This window comes from Leuciscus leuciscus (genome assembly GCF_965113295.1).
Source record: "Leuciscus leuciscus genome assembly, chromosome: 13".
Classification (NCBI taxonomy): Eukaryota; Metazoa; Chordata; class Actinopteri; order Cypriniformes; family Leuciscidae; genus Leuciscus; species Leuciscus leuciscus.
This window is the reverse complement of record NC_138737.1, coordinates 20,441,587-20,454,765: the sequence shown is the minus strand read 5'-3', so window position 1 is coordinate 20,454,765 and position 13,179 is coordinate 20,441,587. Positions and strand designations below refer to the sequence as shown.

Genomic DNA, 13,179 nt, shown 5'->3' with positions numbered 1-13,179 from the left:
TCAGTTCCTTTAGAGACTCTTTTAAAGTGTCACCATGCAGTTTCATGTTTCTGTAGTGTTCTTTATTTATCCTGGTTTAACTGTCTCACTCTTATTCAAGACGAGGCTCTGTGACGTCACAGAGTGATTGCTCCCCTAATCCATGTGAGTGTTTTATTAAGTAATATGAATTCACCAACATGTTCATTTTAAGGTTAATATTGGACATGATGCCCAAAAGATTTTTCTTTTTTTTCCAGCTTCCATACAAGATGAGAAAAGTGAGTCTAAATGGGCCTATATTAAATTCAAACTTAAAATTAAAAAGGCATATGATTTTCTTAGTGTATGCCATTAGGTTTTGTTATGAAAATGATATTAGATTAAAACGATGAAGGGATGTAATATAGTTACACTACAATAATTGAGTATGCAACATACAACATAGTGTACAGTATGCAACATAAAAATTAAACCTGTTTGGCTGTTTTTTGTTGTTGTTCTTTTGCTGGTCCAAGGTGATCTGTGTTTTATTATTCTGCTATTCTCTACATGCAGAACTACTTTTACCTTTAGAGAACGGCATTGCATTTTGCTGCATATATGATAATGACCATTCAAATACATATTTGATTAAGATCCTATAATGCAACAATTGTTACCGAAAGGCTATTATGTGCATGTTCTCTGTTGCAGTGGTTCTCAAAGACAATATCAAAGATCCTTTCTCTGGTTCTGATGAAATAACAAAGCTGCTTATTTTCTCAATATCCCTCCTCGTTACCTCACTCCTTCATCCTCCATCCTATGACCCGGAAACCGATCGAGATCAGCCATCTTGAAGGACATCTCAATTCTCTGATTGCACCGCGATGAGGCTTCCTGAGGAGTGATGAGCGAGGATACACAGGTGTATCCTTTGCGGAAGTGTTTTATCGACTAAACGTGACGCACGGATAAATTCTCCTCCCCCTTCACATCTGTCACAATAATTTTAATTGATACTTTACCTTTGCAGTTGAAATAAACCACACATCTCACATATTTCAACAGGGTAGCTTTATTATTATTTTATGAATTTCTTAAATAACCAAACTTCAACAACATAAGGGCAGATCCTTTGAGTGCTGCTGATGACGCTGCTGAGTGATCAAGTACTCCAATGTATAAATAAGCTTTCCTTCGATTTCTCCGTCCTCATTTTTTTTCCTTGTATTCTTTCCTCGCATCCTACAGGGGGTGGAGCTGAGACGCGAGGAAAGGAAGCGAGGATGCACAAATAAGAATTGGGAAGCAATCATAGTGTACAAAGATTCAGAAAGGAGACACTCATACTTTTTATATTAATATAATTAAACATTCATATATACATAGTGTATATACATAATCTGCTTGAGTCTGTAAACGGATATAGTCAATTCTTGTTTGTATAATAGTGAATATTTAGTTCACTGTTGTTCTCTTGAACTGTTTATGGCATTGCAGATATACAGTATATGTTAGAATAAAACATTGCATTAGAGTCATACTTTGTGTCTGTTATGAAGGCTTTTTCTTTCAGTGTCATGGGAGATTGACACACCTAGTGCTATATTGACACAGTTTAGGACTCAGCATTCTTAAAGTTTTCACTTTCCTGTTGAGACAAAATGCACCTAGTATGTAAAAGTTAATTATTAGAAAGTGACTACAAAGACCATTGTCTGGTAAAGAAGTAGAACATGAAAATAGTCATAAAACCGATGTTTAGATGAAGGGAGCTGTAAAGAGTCCACTGAAGGCAAGTTGCAGAACCCGAGTGCAGTTTTATTCAATACAAACATAAAACAAAAGCATGGCGTGGCATGAAACTCAAGACTTGAACATAAACATGGACTTCCAACCGGTGGCTGGAAACAATACTTGACAAAAGGGCTTAAATACACAAGACTAATGACTAGACAAGGGACACCCGTGAACAATGGCTGCGTCCGAAACCGTATACTCACTGAGTAGGTACTTAATTTCAATGAGTACTTACTTAACGCGCGCTAAAAGAGTAGGTACGATATAGCCTGATCTCGTTAAGTATGAATGTGAGCCGTACATCATCCGCCATGTTGCCATTATCATGTGACCTACAACGTTATCCCAAGCGCAACAACTTAAAAGATATAAGCGACAGGTTTAATTCATCTATCTGTAAATATCTTGATATTGATGAAACTTGCTTTTTGTGGTCTTGTTGAAGAAACAGCTGCCCATTTATTTTGTGATTGTAGTATAACCAATAAATTCTTATATTTTTAACCCACTAATGTGACCCACAGTTTTATCCTTAAATATATAATTTTTATTAAGAAACCCCCAAATCGTCATCTCTTGAATATGTTGTTAAATTTCTTCATTTTATAAGCCAAAGTTTTCGCCCACAAGCAAAAGTTGCTTAAATTGTTTTCCTCTTTTTCTTGTTGAATTTAACTCTCGTTTTATCCCTCAGGCTTATAAATAGCAAACAAAAAATGCATTTTCTTTATGTATTATGATGAATTATTCAAAGATATTTAACTTTGTCGTTGTGCTTTTTCCCCCTGTGTATTCTGATGTACACAAACCCATGATATTTATGTTTTCTGGGTTTTTTTTTTTGTCATTATGATTGTTCACTGTTGAAAGATACAACCATGGTATCTTTCCCTGATCTTTATGTAACTAAGTTCTGCAATAACAAAAGGATATGAGCGACAGGTGCACTAACATCAGTAACTCGACAGCCCTACCCAGAACGGTTTTCCTCAGCGTTTGTAATGTCTGTATAAAGGAGACGGGCAGCTGTGCGAAGATCTCACCTTTGGAGAAACCTGTTGATTTTATTCTGGGAAAATTCAAGCATCACTCCTTAAAAATTAAGATTACCCCAAAATGAATTGCATTGCTAGCCCACCAACACTTATGCAGGATAATAATGATAAATGCTGACCAATACTTAATTACTTTTTCTCTTTTTTTTACTGAAAATTATATATTTGAGTAAAACAAGCAAAATGTAATTTGTTTTGTCATATAACATAGATATGCATGAATACACACTAGATAAATGCAGTGAACACGCAATGAAATAATGCATTAATTAATGAAATTAATTATATTTTATTTACTGACACAGAAGCATGAATAAATGAGTAAAAGATTGAAAAAAGTAAACATCACAATAAATAAATATATATACACAAGTCAACAACACATAAAACAAAGCTTTATTCAAACTTATTGTTCTAACAATCACATATTTACAGGCGGTGACCCCTACATCCTGCTGTCATCTCAACGCAGCGGTTTTCATTCTGCGGCTTTATTCTGATGAATCAGCTGACCACCGTTCCCACCTTCACCTGTCTCTGCCGTCCATCATGTCCCTCATTGCTGAAGTCAGACTAGAATCTGATCATGGATGGGAAAGGGACATCAAGGCTATCCTCTGAGTGCACCGTCTCCCTCATCACCTCATACAGAGAGCCTGTACTGAACCTGTGAGACTCGACTTAACAGCAAACACTCCTGTGAGCGAAGCATAGTAGAACGAGCCTTTGGCATGCTGAAAACACACTGGTGCTCTATTTTCTTCACAGCTAGATGTGAGCCGTGCCTTCGTGCCTGAGGTTGTTGCGTCCTGCACTGTGCTTCACAATCTGAGGCAATAAGGGCAGGTGGAGTGATGGAGGGTCTCATCCATGGCACCATTTCCAGGATTCAGCTCTGGGCTCCTCATCCTCAGTGCTCACACCAGTCTGCTGACATTTCAGATCCTACAAAAATGCACAAACATTATACAAAAGCAGCCATTTTAACAGCACAATGTCATTTGATTTTTGTATTAGAAGTAACAAAATTATTTTACTTTATATTTTTATTTCAGGTTTTCTCCCTTTTTTCCACAAATGCCGCTGTCATCGGGTCCTGCTCCACCACAAAAGATCTGCAGCAAATGCACAGATATCAAGAATCAGAAAAGTGCTGTAATTGCTCTGTTTGAAATTACAATAATTAAAATAAACTACAACTTAAGATTTAAATAGATTTTGTTATTCATTTCTGTAGTATACTCACTCAAAGCCTTTGATGGAAGCATTCCTTCATGAGCCACTCTCCACCAGATACTGGTTATCTGAAATGACTTGGTTATCACGCAAACACTTCAGTAGGTAGTGGTAAAAAAAAATTATAATCAAAAAAAAAGATCTGCTCGGTCTCTAATGGTGCACATTACATCAACATTTTTGTATATATGCTCAACAAGCATGTCCTCCTGTGCACATACAACAAAATCACACCTTTCGAAACCCATTAGGAGGATCTGACCTTGTACTTGCGAGTAATACTTGTGCTGCCTCTTAAGCTGCAAAGAACCATCTGACATTTTGAGGTAGGGACAGTCAACATAACTCTGGATGTTGGGGCATTTTATTTCCAGCAGGCCAAATAGTGGGTTGTCAGAAGGATCGAAAACGACTCCATCGGGAGAGCATCCCAGCCATCAGGGTGTATAATGAACCCGCAGGGTGAATATTTCACATTTTTTAAACTGCAGTACTCTGTAACTGGCTCCATATCGATTTATCTCCTCATGTCCTTCGTCATGACAGTCCCCCTCAAAATTCTGTGAGCCAAATTTTCAGCTAATGTATGACAGCGAACATGGCATGCCTCGTGAAAGCGTGTAGATGTGACTCGCATCTTTCTCAGTCGATGCCATTCCTGGCATGAGCTCTGCTCCCGTGTTGCAGCTTCAACCCTGTGGGCCATGTCGAATGACACCTGTAGCGATTTCATATATACACTCACCTAAAGGATTATTAGGAGCACCATACTAATACCGTGTTTGACCCCCTTTCGCCTTCAGAACTGCCTTAATTCTACGTGGCATTGATTCAACAAGGTGCTGAAAGCATTCTTTAGAAATGTTGGCCCATATTGATAGGATAGCATCTTGCAGTTGATGGAGATTTGTGGGATGCACATCCAGGGCACGAAGCTCCCGTTCCACCACATCCCAAAGATGCTCTATTGGGTTGAGATCTGGTGACTGTGGGGGCCATTTTAGTACAGTGAACTCATTGTCATGTTCAAGACACCAATTTGAAATGATTCGAGCTTTGTGACATGGTGCATTATCCTGCTGGAAGTAGCCATCAGAGGATGGGTACATGGTGGTCATAAAGGGATGGACATGGTCAGAAACAATGCTCAGGTAGGCCGTGGCATTTAAACGATGCCCAATTGGCACTAAGGGGCCTAAAGTGTCAAGTCAAGTTTATTTGTATAGTGCATTTCACAATACAGATTGTATCAAAGCAGCTTCACAGTATTAAATTAAAATAATACAACAAAGTTTGTTTCAAGAGGAATTTATTGATTGATAAAATTAAATTAAATATCCCCAAAATATCCCCAACTGAGCAAGCCAAAGGCAACAGTGGCAAGGAACCGAAAAACTCCATCAAGTGACCTAATGGTGTCCTAAAACTCCATCAGGTGACTTAATGGAGAAAAAAAACCTTGGGAGAACCCAGGCTCAGTCGGGGGCCAGTTCTCCTCTGGCATTTATGAGCTAGAGGCCGGATTGTAGTTTGAACTGTAGGATTATATGAATGCCTGGCTGAAGAGATGCGACTTTAATCTAGTTTTAAACTGGGAGAGCGAGTCTGAGCAACGAACAGTATCAGGAAGCCTCTTTTTCCTTTTTGTAGTGGAGATGAGTGGTACCCGGTGGGGTCTTCTGCTGTTGTAGCCCATCCGCCTCAAGGTTGTGCGTGTTGTGGCTTCACAAATGCTTTGCTGCATACCTCGGTTGTAACGAGTGGTTATTTCAGTCAAAGTTGCTCTTCAGCTTGAATCAGTCGGCCCATTCTCCTCTGACCTCTAGCATCAACAAGGCATTTTCGCCCACAGGACTGCCGCATACTGGATGTTTTTCCCTTTTCACACCATTCTTTGTAAACCCAAGAAATGGTTGTGCGTGAAAATCCCAGTAACTGAGCAGATTGTGAAATACTCAGACCGGCCCGTCTGGCACCAACTAAGGATGGCTGACGCGAAACAGTCGTTCCGAAGCTTTGCGAGATCCCGAAGCGCAGATGTTTCGAAACACTGATCCGAAGCGTGATTCAAAACACCCATGTCACGTGACTATGGCCAAACGAAGCCTCGAAGTGTTTCACTAAGTGTTTCATCAGGTGTGGTCCGCCGAATCAGCGTTTGATTGACACGGTCGGGAACAGACCACACAGTCGCACATCTGTATAAAAGTGAAATCAACGCATATTGACCTCGTGGGTTTTTGTGAGAGGAGTTTGATTTTGAGATAGCGGATTTTTGGTGATATAGTGACATAGTGCGATTTGATTAGTTATAGGCTATTTAGGCTTGCATTTAAATTTAACTGGAATTTAAATGAAACTGGAAAGAGATAGCAGTAATCTTTCCTCATTTGTATGTCCTAGCTAAAAAAAATATATCTCCGCCGTCTGCGTCAATGGCCTCGTGGTCAGTGCGTCGACATGTAGCGTCTTTGCACTCGGGCGTCCCGAGTTCGAGTCCCGGCTCGTGGACCTTTCCCGCCTCGTTTTTTTGTCATCTCTCTACTGTCCTGTCACAATAAAAGGAAAATCACCGAAACAATATATATATATATATATATATATATATATATATATATATATATCTTTGCATGCCAGCAACAAGTGTCCCTTGTGAGAGGATTTTTTCAAAGGCTGGAGAAATTATCTGTAAAAAAAGAAGTAGTCTAAGTCCTTCCACAGCAGAGAAATTAATATTTTTGAATAAAAATCTCTAAAAAAGTGAGACATTGTGGCTTGATTTCTTTTATTAATATTCATTTTGCAAGACCAAAATAACATTATGCACAGTGAGGAGCCTATAGGTTACAATCTTCACATATTAGAAAATTATAATAATAAAAAAACAACAAATTTTTTTAATGGCTCGTCAAGGTTGTTTCAGATCAACACATGCAAGTGACCACTAGGTGTCACCGTTGAGACGGGTGTCGGATTGATTCGAAGCCTCGAAACAATATGGCACATTTGGTTCAACTGTTTCATTGCTTCACGAGGCCTCGATCTGGCCATCACTAGCACCAACAACCATGCCACGCTCAAAATGGCTTAAATCAGCTTTCTTTCCCATTCTGACATTCAGTTTGGAGTTCAGGAAATTGTCTTGACCAGGACCACACCCCTAAATGCATTGAAGCAACTGCCATGTGATTGGTTGATTAGATAATCGCATTAATGAGAAATTGAACAGGTGTTCCTAATAATCCTTTAGGTGAGTGAACATGTTCCTCCTCTGATAACACATAGGCGCATGTGGTTGGCTCAAGCCTATAGCTTTGGATAGGAATGGAAGGTTGGGCAGGGGCATCTGGGATGTTGATGATTTCCAGCATTTCTGGTGGTTTTAGCTGAAATTGACAGCACACTCCCTGCCTGGACTGCCCCAAAAGCTGACTGAACTAATGGGTCTTCCGCTGACATGCCCATGGTGGTCACCAGAGGTGAAAGCAAAGGGGGAAAGTCCTTATATTCCTCTGCCACTCTCAATGTGGCAAGATCTGGCATTTCCCTGTCCAGTGCTTTGTAGAGAGAACTTCTGAAAATGTTGAAGTGAAAAAATGTTAACAAAAAAACTGCAGCGTACATATTAACCACATAAACTAAAGGTAATATAATCTCACCTCACACAAACAGCGATGGAATTTTGGGGTTTGCGGACCTCCATGTCTCCCACCGGACCTGGTCTAACAACCTGACAGCAAAGACACATTTTGACATGGCATCACAATAGCTACATGTGCATAGATACAATTCACATGACAGACATATGACTTACCAAGGTCCTTGATTTATGCCAGATCTGCTCAGTGTCTGTGCAAATGATTGCATAAGTCACACCAACCCGTTCTCATCTCAGGGCGTCATATAAGGCCGTTTTGTCACGTCCTTCGGCGTTTTCAGCCCACGCATATAGCACCCTTTTGCGTATAGATGACACGCACATGGCTTTCAACCAACTTCAATGTAAAACCATCCGCGATGTAATTACACGCTCAGGGCTTCGCCAGTCGTCAATTCACCTCAACATTGACCGACTGCACAGACTAAAGACGTTTTCAGCAACGACTTATGTTTGCTCTATGATTAGGATTGCCTACACCTAATATAGGAGGTCATTGTTTTCCATTATTTATCTTTTGAGAGGAGATATTCGCCATTTTCAACACCCTTATCGTCTGTGAGAGACGCTCGCGGCTTAACCACCTCCAATGCAACCCACCCGCGTTTTACAGGACGCAGTTGGACTTTGCTAGCCAATCCAAGTGCGTGATATCAGACGCTTTCAGCAACAGTAGCATGCGTAGGCTACAATTTCGTTAAGTTTTAAATAAGCCTGTGGTAGCCTACTCAATTTAAACGTGAATGTGTGCTAGGTATCCTAACTAAAAACACGACAATATAGGTTCCATCATCCCTTAATTGCCCGCAGGAGTATATTGGCCGAATTCAACACGCACCCTTTATCGTGTGTGAGAGACGCTCATGGCTTTCAACCATCAATGCAACCCACGGGCGTTTTACAGGACGCAGTTGGACTCGTTGAATATGGACGCTTGGCCAGGACCCCTTGGCGTCACTTTTTAACGCACTGGGTATACCTTTGGCGTCATTTTTCAACGTGCAGGGTAGTCTGTTTGACTTCTATAGAACTCTGAACCGGAGCCTGCGGCGTTGAAATTTGACGTCTTGGGTAACACCGCAACCCGTCTGCTGTGTATGGGTCGAGGCTACAATAAATACAAATAAAAAGGAATAGACTACAATAAATGATCTATGCCAGGGCTAGTCAAATGGCGGCCCCCAGATGATATTTATCTGGCCCTCCAACTGGTTTTTGATGTTTAAAAACCCTCGCAATCTGATATCAAAGTGCCCTCTCTGCGCAAAGGTTTAGCGCGTTCGGCAACCGCATTCAGCGGTGAGTTTAACAACGCACATGGTGTGCAACCGCATTCAGCGGTGAGTTTAACAACGCTCCACAGCAGGTAAAACGGCATTCAGAGGTGAGTTTAACAACGCACATGGTGTGCAACCGCATTCAGCGGTGAGTTTAACAACGCACATGGTGTGCAACCGCATTCAGCGGTGAGTTTAACAACGCTCAACTGCAGGTAAAACGGCATTCAGAGGTGAGTTTAACCAAAACAACGCTCAACTGCAGGTAAAACCGCATTCAAAGGTGAGTTTAACAACGCTCCACGGCGTGCAAGTAAGCAGTTTAAGCGTTTTCTTGTCATAGGAACTGGTACATAGGTACACTGCTTTAACTAGAGCATGCTGGGTAACGTATTTTTATCGGAGGTTTGTTGATGTTAATAAATATATATAATATGCTACGATTGTGTTCAATTAATATTTTATTTTTTATTTTATTTTTTATTGATTAAATCCTCGAAATGAATAACGCTGACGTCACTGTATGGGGCGATCCCAGGGTCCATTGCGATTTCCCACTTGGTAAGTAGAAGAGTTAATTAATAGAGATTGATACTATTCTTAAATTTACACATCTAAAAACTGTTGAATCAGGACAAGAAGTTGTGTTTATAACCTTTAGATGTGTAAGGTGGCAATTTCGTATGACGGTAAATAATAGAAGGCATTATAAAAATATAGCTTGCTGCACCAAATGTGCAGGCTAGCAAAGTTAGCTAATTGAATTCAAGTTCATTTTTGTCGCATATAATCATCATGTATCGTAGGGGAATGTAATATTTTCAGTATTACATTAGCCCACAACTATTATCCAATATTAGAAATGTTCAGATGAAGAACAGTTGCCAGATTGGTTTGTTTTACAGCCTAATTGTTTAAAATCCACGCAAAATTATATAATTAACACCTAAATAAATCTATAATTAACAATACAAATTAATTCATAACTACTAAATTGTGGCTCATCACAATTTTTCAATATGAAATAAAACAATTAATGTGTATAATTAATGTAACAAGTAATGCTGTCATAACTTATTGACTGATTTATATATATATATATATATATATTAGAAGTTCTGATGTGGCTTTGTTTGGAATTTTTTTTTTTTTTTTTTTTTTTGAAATAGAGCAAAACTTACATTTATTGACAATTTTTGTCTAATTTCTATCTAAAATGTAATTAACAATATTCACTTCTTGTTTATTGAAAAGGAATATCACATACAATTTAGCCCATTCTGGCAACACAGATGAAGAGAATACTGGTGTAAAATGTTCAATTCTGTTTGTTTTTTTTCTTTTTCTTTAGGTCCCTCTTCGGCAGCTTCAAAAATTATTTTTAGCCTTACCCCCTTAACATAATTCAAGTGTACTGTATGCTCTTTTTCAGTCCGGCTTGTACCTGTGGAGATGCCTGACAAAATCTGTGGTTGTTCACCAGAGTTATTGAGGGTTAGTCCAGGAAAGATTGTTGCTGTGGTCACAATGAATGGTAAGAATGTGAAGAACTTTATTTTGTCCTGTTTGAGAAGCATCTTTAAAATAAATATATATCCATACGCGACTAGTACAAGTTTGACATAGATATAAAACTAAAAATATATGAAGTATACAAAGTAATATATAAATAGTACAAAGAACCCAAACCCTGGTTTACATTACAGTGGATGTGTTTTTGATATTTCCAGGATGACATGATCGAACCATGCCCGAGTTAATTTGTGAGGCATGCCAATCCACTTGGACTGCTGGAGTCGATGCCCTAAACAGAAGTGACTACTGGCCTGCAACCCTTCAATTTGCCACAGTTTATGCCACAGATGTCTTTTTTTCATTTGAAGAAATGAAGATGGCGGCACCAGGACTGTCCTGCCAAGCATTTTTAAGAATACTGAATCAGCCAACGGTCCGCTTTGGTCGTGTGAGTATTGAATTTATCTATCCTGCAGTGTTGTTGATATCTTTGAGTTGTTGGTTGATAAGCAAGATCTCAGCAGACAGTTTTCTGAAAAGTTTTTTTGAGTGGGAGGCTGTGAGATTTGAGGTGGACAACATATGCAAGGAAGAGCCCTTCAACTGTCCTGCATGCACCCTAGATATGCTTGCAGTTTCAGTTGATGGAAACCGCAAGCATTACCGTTTCAAGAATGCTGCTAGCTACTCCAAACTGTGTATCACAGTGTTTGTATTAATAAGAAAACATAGCTCTTTAATGTGAACTAAGAAATCTCAGATTTTAAGTTATAAATTGTTGTCAATCATCAATTGTTGTTTTTTTGTTTTTTTAGATCTGAGGAACAGGCCATCTTTGAAGGCGTCTTCATAGCCAAGGATGAAGACGTAAAAAGATTTGTAGACCACATTCACAACACAACCAAACATGTAAAATTCTAGATGATAATTAGACTACAGCACTATAATAACCTCTTTCTGAAGAGTTTGTTTAGGAGAGTCTTATTTTCATCAACAATTTTCCATATTGTAGTTCAGTGGAAGAAGTGTTTGTGGAGGGGAGTGGTCAGCAGCCAGAGATACCTCATAAAGATCTGCCAGCAAGGTAGACGAGGAGGGATTGGAGCTTGTGGTGTGTCGGCACAGAGTCCTGCTCCAGAGCTCCAGCACCTTCTTAACATGAAGCCATTCCTTTCGGTATTTCATGCCAAAGCCCATGATTTTAAATACGAGGTAAGGAAGTGTTGCTATGTGATAGAATCGTATTATCTAAACTGAACATCTGCAAACATCTGTTTATTTTTATTTTTTTATTCTTAACCAGGTAAAATGGAGTGGGGCATATCAGGACGGTGCTGGTTTAACACTAGGGGAGGAGGTGGAACAGTGCAATGCCTTCCTATCTAGGATTGCAGTAACCAGTAAGCATATGTCAAAAGCAGGTAAGATTACCACATACTGCACTAGTTACATCCTTACATAATACGTAGGAGGAATATGGTAACATCATATTTTCTTTGTTTTTCAGGATGCACAGACTTGCTGACTCTCATGGCCATGCGCTGGAATCAGCAAAAGTTCAACAATTTGGCTATCTCACTGACCTGCCGATATCAAAAGGTAATGACATCAGTAGAATTAATTTTAGATGTTCAGTACTGCATGTTAGCAGTGTATTAAGCTGTGCATTGAGCATTTGTTTTTTGTTTCTTACCACTGTTTGTTATTGTAGACCACAAAAGCTCTGCAAAGCCAGTTACAAAACCTAGAGTCCATGAAAGCGCAATTGACAGTGACAGCGAGCCAATTGGAAGAATGGTGTAAAGGATTGGGCTGACGGTGAGGAAATGATTACTTGTAATACATTTAGTCACAAATAATTGTAATTGTTACTGTTTGTTGACTGCTTCTGACAAATCTGATACATAATGACACATAACCCACAATGCTTCAAATGTCATTCTGTAACCCCATACTATTTCAGAGATTCTTTGAAGGTTGATGTTTAATACAAATTATTTATTTATTTATCATAAATGCATTCCAGACTCTGTCGATCTAAGGACAAAGAGAAAGGCGTTTGACATCATCATGTCAGTAAGGAGACTTGAGGAGGAGCAGAAGATTCTTGTTGCAGAGATGGACCACCATTGGAAATCTCTTTCAACTCGTTCCGATACCCTCAGAGAGCTGTCCTGCTTGTTTTCCAGTGAGACAATGAAAAGTATGTATTTGTAATAAATTACATAAACATAGGGTTGCCCCGACCAAAGATTACTATTAGGGGGCAGCCCTAATAAATATACACAACAATGATGACTGTTTATAAAGTTTCTAATGCTGGTCTTATATTCTTGTGTTCCTCTTTTAAGATTCGCAATGTGGCCTAAGTGAAGAAGGTTTGAAAGGTCTGCAGAGCATCATCCTCAGAAAGTGGCATCAAATCAGAGAAATGAAGGTGCAAGCAAGAGACTGTTACCTGCAAGTTTTGTCTGGAGCAGAGGACATCAACTTCTTGTACAGTGCTTCAGCTGATGAGTACGACAGTGACTATGAAATATCTGATGATGGACTGTAATCTACAAGACAGTAACACCTTTCATACTTCTGGACAATGACCTTAACTATGAATATAAAGCATGTAATAAAATCTGCTTTTTATCACCATAAATATAACCAAAGTGTTACCTCTTCT

At 39.2% G+C, this 13,179-nt stretch overlaps 1 protein-coding gene and 2 long non-coding RNA genes across 4 annotated transcripts; 1 reads left to right on the top strand and 2 right to left on the bottom strand.

Annotated features, from left to right (window-relative positions):
• Positions 1–2,620: 2,620 nt before the first annotated feature.
• LOC309512475 lies at positions 2,621–4,168 on the bottom strand. Its single transcript, XR_014211047.1, has 3 exons — positions 4,066–4,168; positions 3,857–3,934; positions 2,621–3,764 (listed from the first exon to the last, which is right to left on the bottom strand). It is a non-coding gene; the product is annotated as an uncharacterized lncRNA (long non-coding RNA).
• Positions 4,169–7,119: 2,951 nt separating this feature from the next.
• On the bottom strand, positions 7,120–7,932 carry LOC309512476. Its single transcript, XR_014211048.1, has 3 exons — positions 7,870–7,932; positions 7,715–7,785; positions 7,120–7,629 (listed from the first exon to the last, which is right to left on the bottom strand). It is a non-coding gene; the product is annotated as an uncharacterized lncRNA (long non-coding RNA).
• A 1,556-nt stretch (positions 7,933–9,488) lies between these two features.
• On the top strand, positions 9,489–13,179 carry LOC309512173 (uncharacterized protein). 2 transcript variants are annotated; one of them, XM_082187635.1, is made up of 10 exons: positions 9,489–9,551; positions 10,423–10,524; positions 10,721–10,953; positions 11,321–11,414; positions 11,518–11,717; positions 11,809–11,926; positions 12,013–12,104; positions 12,217–12,323; positions 12,532–12,708; positions 12,857–13,179. In XM_082187635.1, exons 5-8 carry the CDS (start codon positions 11,664–11,666, stop codon positions 12,319–12,321), a joined length of 369 nt encoding a protein of 122 aa, XP_082043761.1. In that variant the 5' UTR covers positions 9,489–9,551; positions 10,423–10,524; positions 10,721–10,953; positions 11,321–11,414; positions 11,518–11,663; the 3' UTR covers positions 12,322–12,323; positions 12,532–12,708; positions 12,857–13,179. The 2 variants fall into 2 exon arrangements, with proteins under 2 accessions (XP_082043761.1, XP_082043762.1); XM_082187636.1 differs by lacking the exon at positions 9,489–9,551 and having other exon boundaries at positions 10,337–10,524; positions 11,321–11,372.

Coding starts and splice junctions, on each gene's coding strand:
- LOC309512173 (XM_082187635.1), top strand. CDS start 11,664: ATGAAGCCATTCCTTTCGGTATTTCATGCCAAAGCCCATGATTTTAAA. Junction 11,927..12,012: donor TAAGCATATGTCAAAAGCAG/GTAAGATTACCA, acceptor TTTGTTTTTCAG/GATGCACAGACTTGCTGACT. Junction 12,105..12,216: donor TGACCTGCCGATATCAAAAG/GTAATGACATCA, acceptor TTGTTATTGTAG/ACCACAAAAGCTCTGCAAAG.